Below are 21035 nucleotides of genomic sequence, written 5' to 3'. Positions count from 1 at the left end.
TTTTTCTTAGGAAAGTGTTTGCGGAGCATCACCTTCACAGGATCACCCCTCTGCTGATCAGCTGTTTAGCAGAGGAGTTGATTCTGCAGGGTGCTACAATGCCTCCCATCAATGCCTCCACTGAGGAACTGATTGGAGGAAGGCATTACAGCGCCCTGCAGAATTGACCTCTGTTTCGGTTGGGGGAGGAAGGAGGCACAAGGATATATGCTTTACAAGAAACATTAGCCCCACCCCTGAACTTATTCAGAACTGGGGTGGGGTGGTGGTACCCAGGTCAACCTAGAGTAGGTTGTCCTGATGCCTGCCTCGATCCCCCAGATCAGAGTCACGAAGCGGGTAGAGTAGGCTGTACACAGCCCTAAATCACCTTCCAATAGGTCTATCATTTGTCAGGGAATGCATCATCTAATATGATCACCACAGATGACACTGTCCCTAAAGAGAATTTGTGCCATCCTGTTACATGATGAATCTAGAAAGACCTAAGATCTCAAACTATGTTTATTTCTCTATACAGTAAAAAGAGCAGAGATCTTAGCTTTTCAAGCCATTGCAACTGATCTGCTGGTCAACTTTCTGTCGTTAGGCGGGAAAATGTTCAATAAGCTAAATATGGGTCTTAGTGACCCATCTTGTCTGAAGCTCTAGCTCAGCCTTTCCCAACCAGTGTGCCTCCAGATGTTGGACCACAACTCCCATCAGCCTCAGCCAGCATTGCCAATGGCTGAAGCTGATGGGAGTTGTGGTCCAACAACACCTGGAGGCACACCGGTTGGGAAAGGCTGCTCTAGCTCTAAGTATACTCACTAGGGAATAAGTCCCATTTAACTCATTAGGATGTACTTCCAAGTATATATACTTTGCTGCACAGAAAATACACAATATTTTCCTAAGTAAGTGTGACTGATTTTGTATGTAAATCCATTAAGAGTTAGCCTTAATTTGTAGCATCAGACATGAGTCAGGGAAACCCAACATGTATTCATTGCCAAGTGGTTGATTAGAAAATTTATTGAGCATACTGTGGCTAAGTGGAATATCCACTAAGTCACTTAAAAAGAAAGACTATCATCTGAAGGTGGGGCAGTGGGGCAGGGCGAAGACCATTCAAGGTACTGGAATAAGTTAGTAGGGCTGTGAGAATTGAGGATGTTTTCCAACATTTGCAAGCAGTACAAAGGGAATGAACCTATCATACCACACAAACTGGTTGCAAAGGAGTATCTGAAGTGGCTCTTGCTTGCAAGTGTAAGGGCTAGTTCCTAATACATGGAAATCTCAGAAGAGCTCAGCAGGACACTGTGGTTTTTTCATATAAAAATGGAAAGTGTGATTAACACTCAGCCTTGTGGTGTTGGCTGAAATCACCACTACAATCATCACCACCAAGAAAGAGCCCTGCAGGGGCACTACAAAGGGCCCTTACCATGGCAATCTTTTCCATAGTGGTTTGCACAGCACTGAGGTACCCACTCAGTGGTAAAGCAAGTTCTCTTGCAGCCCTTAATCAAAGACCTTGAAAGAGGATGCCATCTCTTTCCCCCACGTGAATGGTACAACCGGGAAGACCTCCTTTCAGAACGGCGATACCATGGAGTGATGAGAAGTGGATCTCCAAAATAATAACAACTCTGGCTCTCTCCCTACAAGAAAAACAAGAAACTTTTTTTTTTTTGGTCTTTGATTGGACTCTGCTGCTTAGGTTGGAACTGCATGTTCTGCTCCAAGGCATGTTAAAAGTCCATCTCCAGCTGTCTCTCTGCTGTAAGACAGCACCAGGATAGTGGTGATATCCAGGGGAGAAGCAGTGGACAGGCAGAAGGGTAAGTTTGCCCTTCTGACTCCTCTGCCCCCGAGGCTGCTTTACCCTTGTCAGAATTCCAACACTTCCACATGGAAGCCTTCAGTCAATTTCATTTCCTTCTCATACCACTTCCGTTAGAATACAGGATAGCACCACACTATTCCACCGCTTTCCAAATTTTCAGTTTTTACACATCCACACCATGTGTATGGCAGTGTATGTTTGAAAGTGCCTACTTTGTTCATCCACAGACCTCCCTCTTTCTCCTTGCTTCCCGCCCACTACCTGTTACATACCAGTGAAAGGTGTGCACACAAATTACCAAGCACATGAAGTGTTTGATGTACAGTTGTGTGTGCATGTGCTGTACCGCACCCTTGCTGCACTTGCACTTGGGTGTGGTCTTTAAATACAAAAGTAAAAATAGCTGGGCAGGATTTGCACACCATGAGAAAGCCGAGCCTGGGATGTTTTGCAGCACTGTCCCCTTGCCCAGTGATTATCCAAGAAAAAAGAGCTACCTTAGCTAACTTTATCACAAGACCTTGGGCAGCATGTAGGGATGGGCAGAAATTCCACTGAATTCAGATTTAGCACCAGATTTTTCAAAGGTTTATTCTCCATCTTTGTGGAGCGACCCTGTTTGCTCTGAACTTCAGTGGCTTTTCCCTGACACCGGGTTTTCCCCCTCGAATGTTCCTTATTGTTCTTTTATTCCATATTGTTTTATTCCATATTGTTCTTTTATTGATTTTATTCACAGCACAGCATAGCAGTATAACACTCTCTCTCCCCCTGCACCCCCTTCACTCAAATAACCCAAATACCAAGTAGGGAGGAAGTAAGCCAAGCCTATAAAAGCCTGTAATAGTGGAGGAGGAAGAGGATGCAAAGCTACTTTCCTTTCAAATTATCGACAATTCCTTTCAAAATATTAATAGTTTCTTTCAATATATTGTTAATTCCTTTCAAAATATTGACATTTTCTTTCAAAATATCTATATTACTATTGATGGGGGGGGAATCAGACCTGTAAAAGCAATGGATAGCAGACAAAGAGTGAACTCGCATCAATACTGCACCAGCTAACGGATCCTGCCCCCGGCAGCATGAGCACAAAAGGAAGGGGAAAGTATTCTCTTGGACAACAGCAAGCCCAGCACCCGGGGAGTTAACCCACTTCTTTCTTCTCATCTCACTGACCTCTCACTTTTATAAACTTAACACACCCCTGTGGGCTGCAGTGATGCCACCCTGCCAGTTGCACAAGAGAAACACAGCCAGCCAAGGTTCCTTGGAGGGAGAGGGAGGCGCTCCAGGGGCATCCCATTTCACTCCATGGGCCTTCAGTGCCTCATCTGGCTCATTGTGAGCTTTCCAAACAACTCAGCGGGGTGTGTGAAACTGTCAAGATTTCTTCTTTTTCTTAATAGCCCAGGCTAGGCATGCTGAGGGTTCACACATCCTGCTCCAGTACTAAGGAAAAAATAAAAATAAAATTCCATGCATAGCAAGATTGCGGTCTCCCTTCCCTTCCCACTGAAGCAAAAGCAATAACTTTCCCATGGATGCTCACAGAAATAATGGCTCAGGTGTGCCCAGCTATACCAAGGAGCTGTGGTGGCAGTAGAGCACAGCCCCTAATAAAGGGGGTGGACTCCCAGCCAGGCTCTCCTCCCCACTGTGCTAGACCAGCTGTCTATAACTGTTATAAATATATGGATTTAATCTGTTGAAATGAATGCACCTGCTCAGTGGTGGTGTTTCATTTTGCTTTTGATGATATGGCTCAAGAAAATCTTATTAATTAACTCATTACATTGTCACATCTTGTTAACCCTCGTGCCAAATATCGATAGATATATCACATAAATGTACCATTGGTATCACTGAAGGGTGATTTTCTTAGGTAGTCCGACATCACGTGGGATATAGCGCCATCTAGCGTCCAAAGGCAAGAATAGATCGAAGTCAAGACCTGGGGCATCGAGCCCCTCCCACTCCAGTTCATTCGTGACGAGACCAAAGTGAGAGACATATCTGAAAAGACAGAAAAGGCCAACGGGCCTCACAGCAAGGAAACAGTGCCCCAAAACATAACCCAAAGATCGCAAGCATATTAAACAGGTCCAAATTGGTCTTGACTTGGTAAAAAAGTTTAAATATTATAACACTGAAGAATAATAAGTGGTAAGGTAGCAAAAAAACCCCAATCCTCCAAAAAGGGAGGGCCGTGATGTCGGACTACCTAAGAAAATCACCCTTCAGGTGATACCAATGGTACATTTTCCTTAGGTAGTCCGACATCATGTGGGATGTACCAAAGCAGCCCCTAATAGGGAGGGACCGCCTCTTGGCTACTTAGCAGAGATAACCTGTTGTAAAACACGCCTCCCGAATGAGGCATCAGCAGAAGCGTAACGGTCTATCTTATAATGTCTTATGAAAGAATTTGGGGTAGACCATACAGTCGCTCTGCAAATCTCTGCTAGAGGAGCATTGGTTGCGAAGGCAGCCGTAGTGGCAGCTGACCTAGTGGAATGTGCCGTTATGTTACGAGGCACTGGCAGCTGAAGGGACTCATAGGCCAATGCAATACAGGCACGCAACCAACAAGATAACGTAGAGCTAGACACCTTTTGCCCCAGAGTACGCGGGTGAAAGGATACAAATAAGGAATCCATTGACCGTATGTCCTGGGTGCGAGACAGGTATGTCTTGAGGGCCCTCCGGACATCTAGCGAGTGCCAGGCCTTCTCGAGCGGATGAACAGGATCCGGACAGAATGAAGGCTAAACAATGTCTTGGTTACAGTGGAACGCCGAAATGACCTTGGGACGGAAGGATCTAGACGCAGTACCACTGAGTCCTTATGGAAAATACAGAGACGGCGGGCCGAGGACAGCGCCCCCAACTCTGAGATTCTTCTCGCTGAGGTGATCGCCACGAGGAACAGGACTTTGAAGGTCAAAAGACGTAAAGGCACAGATCGAAGGGGCTCAAAAGGAGGGCGCTGCAGGGCTTGCAGGACCTTCAATAAACTCCACAAAGGAAAGCGATGACAAACTGCTGGCGACAGTAGGACGGCCCCCTTCAAAAAACATTTGACCAGTGGGTGTGAACCCATAGGAATATTAGGAGACGCGATGGAGAGAATAGATGAAATGGTGGTGGCGTAAAGTGTTAGGTTTCAGTCCCATCTTCAGGCCTCTATATAAAAATTGCAGTAGATGTTGAACCTTGGCCTGAGATGGTAGAATGTTTTGAGAGTCACACCAACTAGCGAAGGTAGACCAGGTGCTCTGGTAGACCCAAGAGGTCGACTGCTTTCGAGACGCGAGAATTGTGTCCACAACTTCCTTAGACAGTCCCCAATGAATCAAATGTCCGCGTTCAAATGCCACGCTGTCAGATTGAGCCATTCGGGATCTGGATGCCAAATTGGGCCCTGAGATAGAAGATCTGGTCTGAGTGGCAACCTCCAAGACTCCGTCACTGAAAGGGAGAGCAGGTCGGAGAACCACGGCTGACGAGGCCAGTACGGTGCTATCAGGATCAGATGGGCCCTTTCGTGTCGCAGCTTCCTGATGGTCCTGCCCAATAGCAGTATCGGGTGAAAAGCATATAGGAGGCCTGCTGGCCACTGAGTCAACAGTGCATCCATCGATTCCGCGTCGTTGTCCAGATACCTGGAGAAGTAGCGAGGTAGCTGGTAATTGTGACTGGATGCAAACAGATCCACCGAGAGGCTGCCGAACCGTCGTTGGAGAAGGCTGAACATCATGGGGTGTAGCTTCCATTCTCCCGAGATCACCTGTTGTCTGCTGAACCAGTCGGCCGCAACGTTTAAAACACCTCGGAGATGTTCTGCTCTCAGTGAAAGTAGATGTATTTCGGCCCACTGGAAGAGTTGAGACGCTTCCGCCTGGAGGCACCGTGACCTGGTGCCCCCTTGTCTGTTCAGATGTGATTTCACACAAGTATTGTCCATGCGAATCAATACGTGATCCAGAAGGAACAAGGGTTGAAAATGCCGAAGAGCCAGATGGACCGCTCTTAGTTCCAGCCAGTTGATATTGTGACTTGCTTCCGTGTTGGACCACACTCCCTGAACATACTGGGAATTGCAATGGGCCCCCCATCCGGACAGACTGGCATCTGTGGTGAGTATGGTCCTGTCTGGTTCTCGGAACGGGGTTCCCAGTCTGAGATTTTTGGCTGTAGTCCACCAATGGAAAGAGGTCAGCAGAGATGGGTGCAGGTGGACCGTACGGTGGTTGGACGTGGCAATGTCCTGTTGGAAAGGGAGTAGGGCCCACTGTAAGGGTCGAGTGTGGTGCCGAGCCCATGGCACGATGTGAATGGTCGAGACAAACATTCCCAGAGCCCTTGCCAGAAGCATTAAGTCCACTCTCGAATGACATGCGAGGTGTAGAGCCATCTCTGTGATGGCCGTAATACGGTCTGGTGACAAAAAGATCATGGCCTGCGTGGTGTCTAGAATTGCACCCAAATGTTGTAATCTCTGAGTTGGTAGTAGTTGACTTTTGTCGTAGTTGACCAGCCAACCATGGGTGCGTAGAGTCGTAAGAGCAGAGTAAACATGAAAGAGGGCCAAATCTCTGGAACTCACTCGAATCAACAGATCGTCCAAGTAAGGATAGTGGACTCCCTGGAGGCGGAGATAAGCCACCAGGGTTAGCAGCACTTTGGTGAATACTTGCGGGGCTGACGAGAGACCAAAAGGCATTGCTTGATATTGGAAGTGATGGGGGCCGAAGGCAAATCGCAGGAAACGTCTGTGGGTTGGACAGATGGGCACATGAAGGTAAGCTTCTTTGAGATCTATGGAAGCCAGAAAATCCCCTTCGTGTAGTGCCTCTACAACTGACGCCAGGGACTCCATCTTGAACCGTCAGTATTTCACGAAACGGTTGACAAATTTGAGATCTAGAACCGCCCTCCATGACTGATCTCGCTTGGGAACTGCAAATAGGAGGGAGTAAACCCCTTGTGCTCTCTCCTCTGGTGGTACAGGTTCTATTGCAGCTATGTTGAGAAGATGGGTTATGGCTTCCCGCATGATCCAGCACCTGTCTCGAACTCTAGGTAGAGTGGATGGAATGAACCTGTCTGGAGGGGTCAACCAAAATTCCAGTTCGTAACCATGGAGGAATAGATCTCCGACCCAAGCGACCTGTGTCAGACATAACCAGTGACTTGCAAACATTAGCAATTTGCCCCCCACAGGGAAAGCATCAGTATTGTCTTCGCTGATGAGCTCCCCTGTCATAAGTTGAAGTTGAGGCCCCTTGACTTCCCCTGTTCTGTGCTCTGGCTTGGAAACGTTGCCTGTTCCAGGATCCCCTGGAGGAGTGGAAACCAGAAGATCAAAAGTCGCAGCCTCGCCCTGTAGGCCGCGCTCCTTGAAAGGGCTGAAAGGAGAGATATGGGGTGAAACGTCTGAAAGCCCTACGATCCTCTCTCTTAGAAGTGGCCAATACTGGCCTTCGGCTGTCTTTAGGGTCTACCAAGACAGCCTTGAGGGCTTCGTCTCCGAAGAGTAAAGACCCAGAAAAGGGTGCTCTAGGCAAGTTGCCCTTGGCCGTAGAATCAGCATCCCAGTGCCTGAGCCAAAGGGTACGCCGAGCTACCACCTGTGAGGCTAGAGCTCGTGCTCCCAGCTGGGTGGCATCTAGTGTGGCGTCGGCTACGAAGGCTGCTGTCTTGTGTAATTTTACCAGGCCCTTGCGGAGCTTGACAGGGTCTGGTTCGGGATCATCCAAGAGTTCGTCTAGCCACATCATAGCCGCTCTTGAAAATATGGAAGCTGAAGCAGATGCCTGAATAGTAAAGGCAGTATCCTCGTGGTTTTTACGCAAGGCGTAGTCCATGCGGCGTTCAAAGGGGTCCTTTAGTTGTGATTCCCCTTGCTTTGGAAGGAGCGAGTGCGAAACCAAACTGGAGACTGGCTTGTCGACGTCTGGAACAAGCAAGCGATTCATAAAGTCCGGGTCCAGTGCATAGAGCCTTTTGGCCATAATGGAAAAGCAGCATGCCTGCAGAGGATGATCCAGCTCTTCCTTGGCCAGTTTGCCAATGGGGTCCGGCACAGGAAGGTAATGATCCAATGATTTTGGAGACTTAAGGACTTTAGCCCCTTTCATGGGGGGAGTGGTAGATTCGGGCTGTGTAGTTTGAAGGCCCAATATGCCCAAAGCTCTGTGAGATAGCGGAAGAAAGTCGGCCGCATCAAATAGACGATATGAGGTGTCCTCCTCGAAGTCTGCCTCGTCACTCCACTCATCCCCTTCGGCTTGAAGAGAATAATCTGGGTCCTCCAACCCAGGGATGCCATCTTCAATCCTGCCTCTAGCAACGTCAAATGGGTTGGGCGAGGGGAGCGGTACCACATCAGAACAGCCACATGGGGCTGGGGCACAGGAAGGGTGCTGTTCGCTGTGCTGAGTCAATGGAGCTGTCTGGACTCTCGACTGATCTGAGAAGAGGCTTAGGATATCTTTCAACTGCATCAGGAATTCAGGAGACAACTGCAGTCCTGGTACAGAGGCAGGTAGTTGCCCTGATAGTGGACCAGCAGGCGGTTGTGTTTGTGGAGGAACAGCAACAGTGGGCTCACTGGTCTGGAGTGGCAGGTTGGATTGTGAGTGGCAGACCCCAGGCTGGTCAGGAAAACCTTTGAAGTCAGCCTCAGATGACCCAGCTGGAGAGTGAAAGAGTGCTGTCAAGTGCTCTTGGTTAGCAGCTTGAGAATGTGGCACAGAAATGTAACGTGTGTTTTTGGTGGCACTGAGGTGAGACAGGTATTTAGTTTTAGCCACGGCCTTGGAGTGCAGCCTGGGCAGTTTTTGATTTGCAGACTTATGATGCGAGGACTTGCAGGGTCTCTTAGCCGCTGCTGAATGTGTATCTGAGTGTTGATCCGCCATTCTGAGCGCCCAGCAATGCTATATATATATATATATATATATATATATATATATATATATATAAATACCAACAACCAGAGGTGGGAGGTGCGGTGCGGCAAGGGACTTTCACCAACACACGGTATATATAACACCAACACACGCACAGAGGTGGTGGGTGCGGTGTGGCATACAGTTCCAATATGCAGCTGCGGCACAGATAATTTCAAGGTGCAGTCCGAATATGCAGTTGCTGTGCAGAGGCACTTGTTGTAAAAATAAGTCCTACAGGCACTTGGATAGCCTGACTAAATAACTGTACAAACAAGTGAAGGAGAACAGAAAGGGCGGGAAAAATGGGCAGATCAAAATGGCGCCCGCGAAAAAGGGCGGGAATTTCAATCAAAATGGCAGCTGGGAAGCAGGCACAATGGCGGGTAGGAAAGGGTTCTAGTACTCCAGAAGGCCTATAATGGCCGTGGCAGGAGTCAGGCAGACAGATAGGGGAGGAGGAGCAAGAGAGAGCTCCAAGCGCAGCAAGTGACGTGCTTTACAGTAAAGGCTGCGAACTCGTAAAGAAAGAGCCGGGGGGGGGTCCTCCCATGGCCACCTGAAGAGCCTCAAGGCAGAGAAATGCCAGCAGAGGAGCCGCGAAAGCGAGCTCCAACCGCTACTTGCTAAGGGAAGCAGCCACCTTTCACCACAGCCCAATAGCAGCCCCTGCCGAAAAAACAGTTGTTAAAGGAGCCGCAGCCGCGGCTCCCTGCGAGGCAAAAAACAATTAAAAAGACGGCCGCCGCGTGAAAGTGGCGGCAAGGCAAAGCAAGGGCTGAAGAGAGAGCCACAGCCGCGGCTCTCAGAAAGGCTCGTCCAAAGGGAGAGGTGAGCCCAACAAAATCGGTTGTCGCCTGTGGAAGGGAGACTGATGGAGAATAAACAGGGAAAAAACGGGCTGAAGAGAGAGAGCCGCAGCCACGGCTCTCAGGGAAGGCTCGTCTCAGAGAGACGGGAGCCAAAAGGGAAAATGGCAGCCGACGGATTCCCCAACAAAGGGACTAAAAGGGGGAGGCAAAAATGAGTTAAAAATAAAATTCCCCCCCCAAAAAATAACGTCCCAGATATATAAAGAGAGGGTGAGGGAGAGAGGAAACAAGAAGAAAAGTACAATCCCACACACTCCAACTTAGCTAGCTAGCACATCCAAAAGCCTCGAACAAAGGAAGGCAAGAATGAACTGGAGTGGGAGGGGCTCGATGCCCCAGGTCTTGACTTCGATCCATTTTTGCCTTCGGACGCTAGATGGCGCTATATCCCACGTGATGTCGGACTACCTATGGAAAATATCATAGTATTTTTTTCATGGACATGGAGTCTTCAAGTCAAACTTACCAATTCTTTTGTTCCAATAGGACAAGTAGGCAAAAAGTCACAGGAACCACACACAGAATTCTTGGTGCAAGAGAAACAGAAGGAGGGGAAAAATCCCACAGAGGTTATAAGTAACAGTTCTCACTCTAATTCTATTCATTAGAACTTGCCTCGCCAGCAATGACCACAGCTGTAATAGACAATATGGCTCTTTCGTGAACACCATCGCCAGTAATGTAGAGTGGAATATTCCCCAGTGCTTTATTTGTCTGTGGAACATTTTTCCATTTCATAAGGTCATTATGGGACCTCATGGTGAAGGCCAGATGCTAATAATAATAATTATAATTAACAGCAGCAGACCAATTGCAAAAACAATATTAGGCAAGCTTGGAAGTTTCATCATTTTGAGCTGCATTTATCAAATACAAGTAAAATAAACATGCTAAATTAGATCACTCTAGGGCAGTGGTTCTCAAACTTTTTTGGTTCACGGCGCACTGTAAAACACATAGAAATTTTCTGGCGCACTTCGTGTACAAAATTAAAAATATCTTTTAAACTATGAATAAAAATAACAAACTATAGAAAACTATTACCCTATACAAATGGGTTTCCTCTCATTTTTAAAATATACTTTCATAATATTTGAGGCACACCTAGCCACCTCTTAGGGCGCACCAGTGTGCCTGGGCGCACCATTTGAGAATCACTGCTCTAGGGCATCAGAAAACTTTCTGATGTAAACTGAAAACGTTCTGATGCAAATTACCCTTATTCGAACAGGAAAATTTTCCAATTCAAAATTTTCCAGAAACACAACCAACATAGAAAAAAGTGACTTGGGTTGAAAGTGCAGCTACACATGACTTCAGCAAATGTTCCTGAACCATGGGTCTGGTGAGGTTATCAGTGGATGGGATATGTTTAACCCATCACACTTCCACCAACTGTCCCCTCCCTCTGCCCAAAGACGGCCCCCGGTTGGGGTTTTAGCCTTAGACCCCTGCTGAAGGGGAGGGGAACCAGGCTTAAAATGGCTGGCAAAAGGGCCTTTGCAGGGGAGAATCAGCAGGCAGAGGATGAGCTAGGCACTCTCTACCAAATCTCAGCTGTGAATGTCTCTCCTTCCCGCCCGCCCCCACATCATTACAACAAAAACTATGGGCTAGGAACATTACCTTTGACTTGTAGCTCTTCCCTGAGGACAGGGAATGTAATGTTGGGGAATCCAATCTGTGTTTTATGTGTTTCACTTTACCAGGATCTGAAGCTGTTCCAATCCATGTTCTACAAAAAACTCAGCAGCTCTAGAGAAGCAACTGAGGACATAGGTGGGCTCTTCTCATGCCTAATGTTTGTTTGAGTTTGTTCTAAATAAAATGTTTTGGTCACCATCCTTTGTGTAAAGAACATATTTTTTTCTTTTTTTTTGGAAACTGCTTAGAGGTTTTATTACAATCAAGTCATGTTTAAATATTGTTAAATAAATAAATATTTTACAGGAAGATGTAATACTTAGTATTATTCAATATTATTTTTAGTTGTGCTAAACTGGGGGAGGAATAGGGGAATTCTACCTGAATTATTATGTTCTGTTTATTGGGGTTTCCACAGATTAATTACCTCTATTATCTGTTGCTTATTATTCATCTGATTACTAGAGTTGACACTTTCTCAGGAGAGATTCTTAACTCCTTTTAGGCTTTGTAAACAAGGAATGTTATAAAAATCAACAATCGTGAACATTTTAAAACTCCAAACACTCACCGAACTCTCAACACTACGAAACTCATCACAACGGGATCCTAAATCCGGAGGTTCCAGCAGGTGGTCAATACCATAAGCAATACCTGCATTAAATTCCATATACCGCTGTATGATCTTTGCATTGCCATTGTCCACCAGAATGTCCCCCTGCAAGGCAACAAGGCAAGAGAAATGTACTAGATGGCACTTAGTTCAGATCACTGTGTGAGACGCATCCCTGCCAATCCATCCACTACTTCTTGATACTGACCCCTTTGGCTGATCACAACATTGAACTGCCAGCAAAAACAAAAACATAACTGGCAACTTTCTCCTTTTATGCAAAAAGGCACAGCAGCTCTATCAACATTGAGACCAGGAGTGGCTAACCTTTGGCTCTCCAGGTATTGCTGGACTGTAACTCTCATCTTCCCTGAGTATTGGCCATGCTAGCTGGAGCTGATTGAGAGCTGGAGTCTAACAACATCTAGAGGGCTGCAGATTCCCTATCCCTGGTCTAGATTCAACCTGAGAAACCCTTACCTCCCTGACCCACAGTCCTCAGTTCTCTAGTCCTTTGTAGCCTATGTACCACATTCCTTACAGTATTGTTCAGCCTCGACAGCCTCTACGTCCAATATAATGTCCCTCCTTGACTCCTTTCTTTATGCCTTCATCATCTATTATTTTTTCAGCCCGTTGTCTACTTTGTCCCACCATTCTCTAGCCATCATGTCTCTTGGCCAGTTCTTCCATTTCCTTCTGCAGCTTCCTCCTCCTCCAGCTTACCTGCTCTCAGGTTCCCATTTCATGGTCCATGCCTTACACCCTCCCTTCAGTTATCCTGCCTCCAAGTCCCTCCCCCCCTTGCTTCCCTAACAGTTGGGTCCTTTTCCCAGTTCACAGCCTGCCCCACAAAGCTACTGCTGCCCATGGGGTCTGTGTTGGCTTTTAATCCCAGCCAAACGGACAACTTTTTCTTCTCTCAGAGTAGAGACAGACATATCTGTCAATTGTGGTTCTCCTGGATTCTTTTTTCCAGTTTAAAATTCAGTTCTCCACATTTCTGCAGCAATTTGTAATTTTTTTTAAATCCTCATGAAAATTCTCCAGCATTTTAGTGAAAATTTCTCCTAACACATTTTTGTATGCAGTTTTGACAACATACACATTTTTGCAAGCAATTTCTTCTTAATGCAATTATTAATGTTACTTTCACTCATATGTTCATTTTTATGCACACTTTTCCCCAATATATGCTTTTTTGTAACCCATGTTTGGTTGGAAAATTGCATTGCAAAATTCAGATTAGAGCAAATTTTGAAGGATGGCTCTGTTTCAGTTATCATATTGTTTCGGAAAGTGCAAGTTTTACAGATTCAGCTTTAAATGCAAACTGAGTCAAATTTCTCCCCCATCCCTATCTCAGAGAATCTAGACTGCAAATATTCTGGCTCTCCTCCCTGCCAAGGAAACTGAAATGTTTGCCAAAAAGCAAAAGATAGCCATGCTGGCCCACATACACTTTTTTTTTTTGGAGATACCCATGTCCCCTTCTATCATATCAGTTTAGCCAAAGTGTATTAAGGGCTTCATCGCCACAAGCACAATGCAAGATAGATGTTCTTATCTTAATTTCAACTACATCATTTAGAAGCCATGTTATATATGTATGCATATCAATTGATTTCCCAGTGGTTATCCAAAACTGGATAAATGCACAACATTTTGATTTTTTTTAAAAAAAGGCAAAATTCACATTACCTCAATTATAATGGAACATACCAACTATGGCAAAGACTGCATTCCCTCATGGCCAACCTTATGGGGCCTATGTGCCAGTGGGGGGTGGGGGCAAAGGCAAAATTGGCAGAGCAAGAGATGCGACAGTAGCCTTTCTACAGCAGGCTGCATTCCAACAAAAGTCAAAGGTTTCGACACACACATTTGTCTGTCCTCCATCTGGGAAAGCAAGAGCCCAAGGACACATCCCAGCCAGGCAAAAGGCCTCGAGGAGAGCAAGGAGCAGGGCAGTGAGAGGGGAGTGGCCTAGGGAAAGTCCCATGGGCTCGGGAGAGAGGCCTAGAGGGTAGCATTTGTCTGTCGGGCCTCAGGTCCCCCACCTGTAAAGTATGGTGACACATCTATATTCACATTTCACACTTGGGAGGCCCAGCAGCAGCAGCAGGAGGAGCAGCAACTCATTGCAACTCTACACATTGGGCTTTAAAGCTGGGGCTGCGCACACAGTGACAAGACAAAAATTGTTGCCGTTGTGTAAGGCATAGTTATGAAAATCCAAAAAGGGTTTAAACATATTGGCTACACATCACCCACCCACAGCCAAGTTTATTCCTTTCCCCTGCCTTTTTAAAACGGCCTTGAAGGCTGCCATTGGGACTAGAAGAGAAGCGGCAGCAGGAGAGGGCCTCCTCCACCCAACCTCTTCCTGAGGTCTTACCTGGTCAACCCCCCCTCCCAACTGCTGGCAGGCAGGAAAGCACTTTGTGGGGAGGTTTTAACAATTGAAAAGTCACTAATTCAGTCTCTTTGGCTGACCCACTTGAGCAGTACAATAACTAACCACCCCACCACTACATCAATTTGGTTTAGAGAAACAGTCACTTACGGCACTTGTTTTGCTGCAGCCGAATGAGACGGTTGATCCATGCATAGTTCTTAAAGGAGCAGACTCTGTCAGCTTGGAAGCTGATAGCTAGAAACACACAAAAGCAAGTAGCAGTCACGTAGGCTAACAATTTAGGACCAAATTACATGTGTGGGGCAATGGTGTGCATCTTAAGCCAGTGTTTGCCCAGATCACATATCAAGGGAGTCTGGGGATTTAATTCTTTCACACAAAAAAGCAGCGCTCCACTGCTTTATGCCATTTTGCCCACCCCCATTCCAATACTGGAAGCAAGCAACGCTTGAGAGAGAGAGAGGTCAGGAGAAAAAGTTGCAAGTAGGGATGTCAGATAATCCTGACCAGAAAAGAAAGCAGTTCATGTGTTTATCCACAGTCAGGAATGAAAATATTTTTAAATCTGCAGATTTAAATCTGATATTTTTAAATCTGCAGTTAATATGTAATTAATGACATTTAAAAAACATTGTTTTGACGTTTCCTTTACAGTGAAATGAAGGTAAGTTACATAAATTACATAAATAGTTATATAGATTACATAATTTAACGTTAAATAGGGGCAGTGAGACAAATCGTGTAATATTTGGTGGAAACTGAACTGCAGTGGAACAGAAACAGCGCTGACTGTGACAAATGCAGGAAATTACAAATGCAGGAAATGGAAATTACTGCCTTCTTACATCCCTAGCTTTGCTCCCCTCAGCTGTGGGCTCCCTTTTGTATGAGAAGTAGATCCTCAACCCTGCTTTATATACAAATGGGCAAATACATGCTTCAGTTGCATACAAACATAGCCCTCACATACCCCTTACAAGCATTACTTTAAGAAAGACATGTCTTGTGAAACTAGAGCTGTTCAGCTTTTATGATTCCACTCCAGCTCCTGGTTTAAATTCATAAAATAAATTGCAAATGAATTGCTGCCAAATTCCCCTTCTTAGAAACCTTTGTCGAAGCAGTTTGGATTAGGGCTATCAACCGCTTAAATATTTTTTTTACTGATTAATCATCATCTTTTTAACCAATTGATTAAAAATTCCACATTCCCCAAGCGTCAATATAGCTGCCTTTTTGTGATACTGTGGAAAGTGTGAGATAATTACAATTTAATAAACTAAAAGCTCTCATTTACTGGTCTAGCTGAGTTTAGTTTCACTTTTAAATGGATAAGGAAGCTGGCTTATTAAACTAGCCAAAGTTTATTTTAAACCAGGGCCTTGCTTCAAACATAACGCTAAGGCAGGATTCACTAAAAGTGAAACTAAACTCTGGTGATCCTCTCCTGGTCACATGGGAGGAGACTGGCAGGAGGAGCACATGATGCTGATGCTGTGCTTGGCTTCATTCAATTCAGATAAATCACGGGTTAGCATTACATGCAACCTCAAACATTGTTAGAAGGAAAGACCACCTTTTATATTGCTGCACACCTGCGGTTCCAATTTTTTTCTATTTTAATTTCCCAATTACAGTAACACGCTGTAGCTTCTACCCCTCCCCACAAAACAAGCATGCCCTTAACATGGAGCTTCACTGGCTTTTAATTTGCCAATTAACCAACTAAAGTTTTAGTTGATTTATTAACTGATTAAATCAAGTACAGCTTAAAGTCTGGATCTGGCTTGGAATAAAAAGGCACTGTTCACATCATCAATCCCAAACGTTAGTACCCTTCCATCTACAGCAATTTCATTATCACGGCTGTATGTTTCCTTTAGAATGGATGACAGCAAGATCACTTCAAAACGATATTCAGCAGTCTTGTTTTTTTCATTGCTCAGTTTACCCGCATGTCCCTGATCATGTGCCCTTTGAGATAATCAGCCAGCTTGCTCCGGTGTTCTCTATGATACAGCCATTTTTGCATATCCTTAGGGAGAGAATTAAATGCTGAATCTGTAGGCCACAACATGGTGAAGGGTTGGTGCAAGGTATTGTTAACCAGACTGAGAAGTCCCGCCTCCTGCACAGACATAAAACAAAGTGTATGCATAGACATAACCACTTTAAAATGCCATAAAAGTAGACATACCATATCAATCAAAAATTATCTGAATTATCACTATCCATCTGAAACAAAAGAACCCTCCACAATTAAAGGTAACAAACTTGCAGTACAGCCCTGTGCATGTTTACTCAGATGTAAGTTCTACTGTATTCAGTCAGACTTATTGAGTAAGTGTGTGGAGTTACAGCTCCAGCCACCCATTACCTGCCCCCCAAAATCTAAGCTTTGCTAAGCTTTTAAGGCCATGTAAGTGAAGGAATCCAGGCTTCATAAAAGATATTTCTAGGAGAGTTTTCACAAGGCCAGAGAGAATTTCTTATTGCGAATATAGGAGCTGGATTGTTTAACTGGTTATACTTGCACTGCACATTTGTTGTATCATTTGCTATTGTGATTTTATTGAAATGTATTTTTCTCATTGCCAATCATATTATATTTTATTTTATTTTATTTAAATTGTGAGCAACATTGAGAGCCTGGCTGTAATATGGGGTAGAAATTAGATAAAAATAAATAATGTTATGAGCTTGCAAATACTTAAGGACAAAAGCAGGAGTGAAAATCTCTCTCTCTCTCTCTCTCTCTGTGTGTGAACATCGTTTGTCGTTTTATATCATTGCATTCTTCTGTATTGATCTGTAAATGGGCATTCATTGTGATGATACTAGAGAATACATACTAGGGATCATTAGGAAAGGAACTGAAAATAAAAGTGCCAATATCATAATGCTGTTATACAAATCTATAGAGCAATCGTACTTGGAATACTGCGTATAGTTCACTTCCCCTCAAAAAAGATATTGCAGAGGTGGGAAAGGTTCAGAAAAGGGCAACCAAAATGTTCAAGGGACTGGAGCAACTCTCCTATGAGGAAAAGTTATAACATTCAGGGCTTTTTAGTTTAGAAACAAGGTGAGTAAGAGCATAAGAAGAGCCTCCTGGATCAGGCCAACGGCACATCCACCCTGTTCTCACAGTGGCCAACTAGATGCCCATTGGAGGCCAGCAAGCAGGACCTGAGCACAACAGCCTCTCAACAGGGATGTTTAAGATTGTGCATGACATGGAGAAAGAGGATAGAGAGATTTTAGCCGTCTCTCATAATACTAGAACCCAGGCAATAATGAAACGGAATATTGGAAGGTTTAGGACAGACAAAAGCAAATATTTCTTCACAAAGTACATAGTTCAACTATGGAATTTGTTTCACAAGAAGCAGCGATGGCCACCAGCTTGGATGGCTTTAAAAGAGGGTTTTAAAAAGTCATGAAGAATAATGCTTTCAATGGCTACTAGCCACGATGGCTCTGTTCTGTTTCCACTGTGGAAGCAGTAAGTCTCAAAGTAGCAATTACTGGGAATCAAAAGTGGAGAGAGTGCTGTTTCACTCAGGTGGGCTTCCCAGCAGTTTCTGGCTGGCCATTGTGAGAACAGGAAGCTGGACCAGATGGGCCTTTGGTCTGATCTAGCAGGGCTCTTCTTACAATATTGATAGCAAGATACTGAAAGTGGTGGGTAATTGTTGCAAATGCACTTTCAGTGTTTATAAACGTAATTTATGTAAGAGGAGAGGGGCTTCCATTAAGCAAAGAACAATTTACAAACATCAAAAGCACACTGTTAAAAAGTAGCTGCTAATATCAGCTCTTCAGGACTTTGTCATCAATACAGTTTCCTTGTTTGTCTTGTGGACATCACATGTACAGTATAAGGGGGGTTTACCTAAAAAAAGGAGATCCTTTGGGAAGACCACTTGGTTTCTTGACATCTGATACTATGCTATGCGATATAAGCTAGGTGCCTGGAATGATTTCTGGAGCAGCAGAGGCAGTATGAAGCGTTTACAAAGCAAGTGAGCCCCTACATTTATTCCAGGGTGTCCAGAATGCTGTACAGTAAGGCCCCACTTTACGGCACTTTGCTTTACGGCGCTTTGCTTTACAGCGCTTCGCTAATGCGGCGGTCTCAATTAGATGCAATTAGACTAAAGCCCCACTCATATGGCGCTTGTTCTGCTTTTATGGCGGTTTTTGGGCGTCGCGCGCCATTCTATTCAATGAGTTCTGCTTTTCAGCGGTTTTCACTTTGGGGCAGGGGTCTGGAACGTAACCCGCTATATGAGTGGGGTCCTACTGTATACAGTATACTTTTGCTGGGAACAAACGTCTTTGTCTCCAGGCTGAGACATCGTACAGCTGCTGTTGATATGTTTGTAGAATCACGGGCCAAATTCTATTAAAGGTCCAATCAAATCAAGATCAAACCTCAAGCCCCAGCTCTGAAAGGAATTCTGAACTGAATCTGAAAGTTAACACTATTTTGTATTTTCATTAGAGATGAATGTTTCATTGTAAGACCTGCAGATGAAAATATTACCACTAGAAGCTTGCTGTAGATTTTGTATCCATAAGCATCAGCAACCTCTGTGATGGTTTTCTGTAAAGCAATCATAAGAGATGCCATTATCAGAAACAAGGTTTCTGTATCATTTAAAGAGAAATCCAAATCCAAATCCAAATGTCAGCCAGCTGCCATACCCAGATGGTAATTTTACATCCATTGCAATAACAACATTGTAGAGAAAAGACCCAATACAGAGACATGCATACTTCTTGAATAGCAACAAGATTTTATTTATTTTATTTTATTTTATTTATTAGTCACCCATCTGGCTGGTTGTCCAGCCACTCTGGGCGACGCACAACATAAAAACATACAATTCACATTAGAGCCTTAATATTCTAACAATAACACTACAATTTTTGCCAATCATCAGTGATCATAAGCTCATTTTACCTGTTAGACATACAAACTGTGAAATATCTTGTTCTAATACTTAATGATATAAGACTTTCTCCCAAATGCTAGAAGATTTTAACTGCAAAACTAAAAATGTTTCCATGCAACATTGGAATGCAAACCATACAACTGTGTAACAGAAAGGAATATGAGGTAAGACTGGAATACAGAAGAGTACAGACCCTGCCAATCCATACAGTTTATGGATTGACTTAACTGCTGGTTTTTAGTTTAATTTGTTTTTTCAGTAAAATAAATGTTTAACTGCTGCTGCTTAATTTTTATAATAGTTAAGATAATATAATATAATCAAATTTATGAAATTGTTGCTTAACTGTATTTGTTAAGCAGGTTATAAATATGCAAATATATAAAATACATAGTAATTAATTTAAGATATGGACAGTGTTTTTTGACATGATAATGATTCCCTGCTTGTTGGTTATCACTCAAATAATCTACATATCTCTGATGTATCTCATTTATGCTAAGCAACATTACTCCAGGAAAAGAAGTGGCTTAATCATTGTATTGAAATATTAGAACAACATGCTGTCTTCTTCCATCTCAAAAGTCTGTGCCTGTGCATATTGATCGTGCTATATTAACAAAAAAATAGGGATGACAAAGCTAAATCTTTATAACGTGTTTGCGACATGAAGGGTAAGATTCGTTGCAATTGCAATGGGTTTGCAAAGGAGACTATTGCTAGAAGTAAGCCTCACTGAGTTCAATGAGACTTAGGCTGCAATTCAAAATGCACTTACCTGGGAATCCCATTGAACCCAATGTAGCTAACTTCTGAGTAGACGGGTATTGGATTGCACCCTTAGCCTCAGATGTGTGTATAATATTGCAGCCTGAATCCAGGTTTAACACAATAAAGAAAAAGGAAAAAAATACAGCACTGATTCTATCTTCTCACCCTTCTGAAATATCTAATGCTCATATACTCATACACGCATGTATATAATAAGGTGAGATGGATTCCATAACCTAGTACAGGAGAATTAGTGGTTAAAGATCAAAATCTGAGTTCAGTGTAAATGTTATGAGTAATTTCAAACCTTTAATATGTTAGACATACCTGTGATAGTTTGGATGAAATGCTGAAATTCTGCAGGTCATATGGGATTAAGATCTTGTCAATGAAATGTATGACACCATTCAGTCCAGTAACGTCACTTTCAATTATCTTTGCCTCATCATTTAAATATACACTGTTCTGAGAAAAAAGAGATGTAATATAAATTCCCAGTAAGATGCACCTCCTGATGTACAAAGCATTTTTGTTATTGGATGATCACCAATGAGGGGTGGGGAACAGTTCCAAGAAAAGAAAAGAAAATGCAAGATGGAGTAACTTGTAGATTTGTCATGGCAGATGTCTTAGGCTGTGTACAGGCAACTGTTTTAAAAAATGAGAAATCACAGTATCCTTACAATAGTTGTTTATTTTTTTAATAAAATTTATATACTGCTTGAATGTAAAGACCTCTAAGCAGTTTTCAAAAAAACATTAAAACTATCAAGAAAACAGTTAAAATCAAGTAATTAAAAACATATTTAGAACAATTAAAACAGCTATTAACTAAACAAAATTAAAACAGAACAACATCTATGGATGGGCTTACCTAAACAGAAAATGTTTTAAGCAAAGGAATATAGAGAAGGCACCTGCCTGATGTCAATAGGCAGGGAGTTCCAAACAGTAGGTGCTACTACACT

At 43.8% G+C, this 21035-nt stretch overlaps 1 protein-coding gene across 1 annotated transcript in view; it reads right to left on the bottom strand.

Moving 5' to 3' along the window:
- Positions 1–21035, bottom strand: part of STAB1 (stabilin 1) — a 158887-nt gene that overhangs the window by 18511 nt on the left and 119341 nt on the right. The window contains exons 49-55 of the mRNA XM_061617982.1: positions 20395–20532; positions 18885–18944; positions 16287–16463; positions 14483–14569; positions 11875–12021; positions 10126–10185; positions 1430–1646 (exon numbers count right to left, since the gene is read on the bottom strand). Coding sequence (XP_061473966.1) covers positions 1430–1646; positions 10126–10185; positions 11875–12021; positions 14483–14569; positions 16287–16463; positions 18885–18944; positions 20395–20532 — 886 coding nt within the window. The remainder of the gene's footprint in view (positions 1–1429; positions 1647–10125; positions 10186–11874; positions 12022–14482; positions 14570–16286; positions 16464–18884; positions 18945–20394; positions 20533–21035) is intronic.

This window comes from Rhineura floridana, chromosome 3 (genome assembly GCF_030035675.1).
Source record: "Rhineura floridana isolate rRhiFlo1 chromosome 3, rRhiFlo1.hap2, whole genome shotgun sequence".
NCBI lineage: Eukaryota > Metazoa > Chordata > Lepidosauria > Squamata > Rhineuridae > Rhineura > Rhineura floridana.
The sequence above is the reverse complement of the archived record's forward strand: the minus strand, read 5'-3'. Positions and strand labels throughout refer to the sequence as shown.